Source organism: Fulmarus glacialis, unplaced genomic scaffold (assembly GCF_000690835.1).
Source record: "Fulmarus glacialis isolate BGI_N327 unplaced genomic scaffold, ASM69083v1 scaffold2696, whole genome shotgun sequence".
Taxonomy (NCBI): Eukaryota; Metazoa; Chordata; class Aves; order Procellariiformes; family Procellariidae; genus Fulmarus; species Fulmarus glacialis.
In genome coordinates, this window is record NW_009216023.1 from 41,711 (window position 1) to 42,873 (window position 1,163).

A 1,163-nucleotide genomic window follows, 5' to 3' on the forward strand; every position below is an offset into this window, starting at 1 on the left:
CAGCCCATGGCTCAGGATGGTGCTTGCAAGACTGACACACTTTGCATCGATAGGCATGTTCACCAATAAGGTCTCATTTGGTGCAACACAGCATCCTTCCCTTGCCCTACAGAGAGAGCATCTCAGGGTATATTCAACAAGGACACTTTCACCAGAGTCTTAGCTGGCAACTTATGGCACCCTTCAGCAGTACCTGTGTGTTGGGAAAAGTGTTACTCTGGCACTCAAGCAGCTCTGCAGAAATGCGAAGTCAGCAGGGAGAATCACACAGGTTGGCACATCACAACTGCTTAGAAGTGTTTAAAAAAAATTCACACCTATCTCCTATTTCCCCTATTTCTCCTATTTCCGGCAGGCAGGGAGTACTTGGGAATAGCACTCCAGTAACCAGCCTGGGAAAAGCAGGCGTGCCACATTCCTGTCCGCAGCCCTGGGCTGCCTGCCACAGCTGGGGCACCAACGCCGGCATGGTACGGGTCCCCTGTGCTTCAGGCTGGGGCTGTCTGGGGGTTATGAGAGGAGCAGGAGAAGGTGGATGCCCAGGCCCCTAATGGCTCAGGAACCACAACAGCAGATTTTCCTCTCCAGATCTCACTGTGCTGGGTAACAAGCACTAGTCTTTGCAAAAGCAGCAAACCCCAGTATGGTCCTTCCTTGCTTTTATATTGAGAGGTCAAAAGGGGTGGGCGGCATTTTCCGTGCTCTGCTTCAAAATGCTCTCTTTCTGAGCTGTTATCAACAAGTCCGTGCCTTTCTGACAGCCCTCGTGGGCGCTCATGACATGGTTTGTTTTCCGTTGCAGGTAGTACCGAGCCTGAGCTGAGCGCGGGGAGGGAGCCCATAAGCGCTGGGAGAACAAGCAGAATATGAGCGAGAACAGCCACTTTCCATGGTCTGCTGCAGACCGCCAAGAGCTGCATTCCTCGGGCTCACAGCCGGCCGCACTGGCCTGCAGCGCTGGGGACGAGCAGCTCAGCCAGTCTCCGGAGCCTGCCAGCGGGAGAGCCAGCCCCCGGGATGATGCTCAACCCTCCCGAGGAGCGGAGGGGGAGCGCGGGGCCCAGGGGGACAAACCTCTGGAAGCAGCGGTGGAGCTGGGCGAGAGGCAGGGGGAGGAGGGACCGGGGGCAGACGCTTGCAGCGAGAGCGGCCGGAAGGACGGG

General features: G+C 56.8%; 1 protein-coding gene across 1 annotated transcript in view; it reads left to right on the forward strand.

The window, feature by feature from the left end:
- Positions 1-866: 866 nt before the first annotated feature.
- LOC104077759 (PH and SEC7 domain-containing protein 2-like) overlaps positions 867-1,163 on the forward strand; it is a gene marked incomplete at its 3' end in the record, with an annotated part of 16,003 nt that continues 15,706 nt past the window's right edge. The window contains exon 1 of the mRNA XM_009579119.1: positions 867-1,163. This exon is cut by the window's right edge and continues 209 nt beyond it. Within this exon, the coding sequence (XP_009577414.1) occupies positions 867-1,163 (297 nt within the window).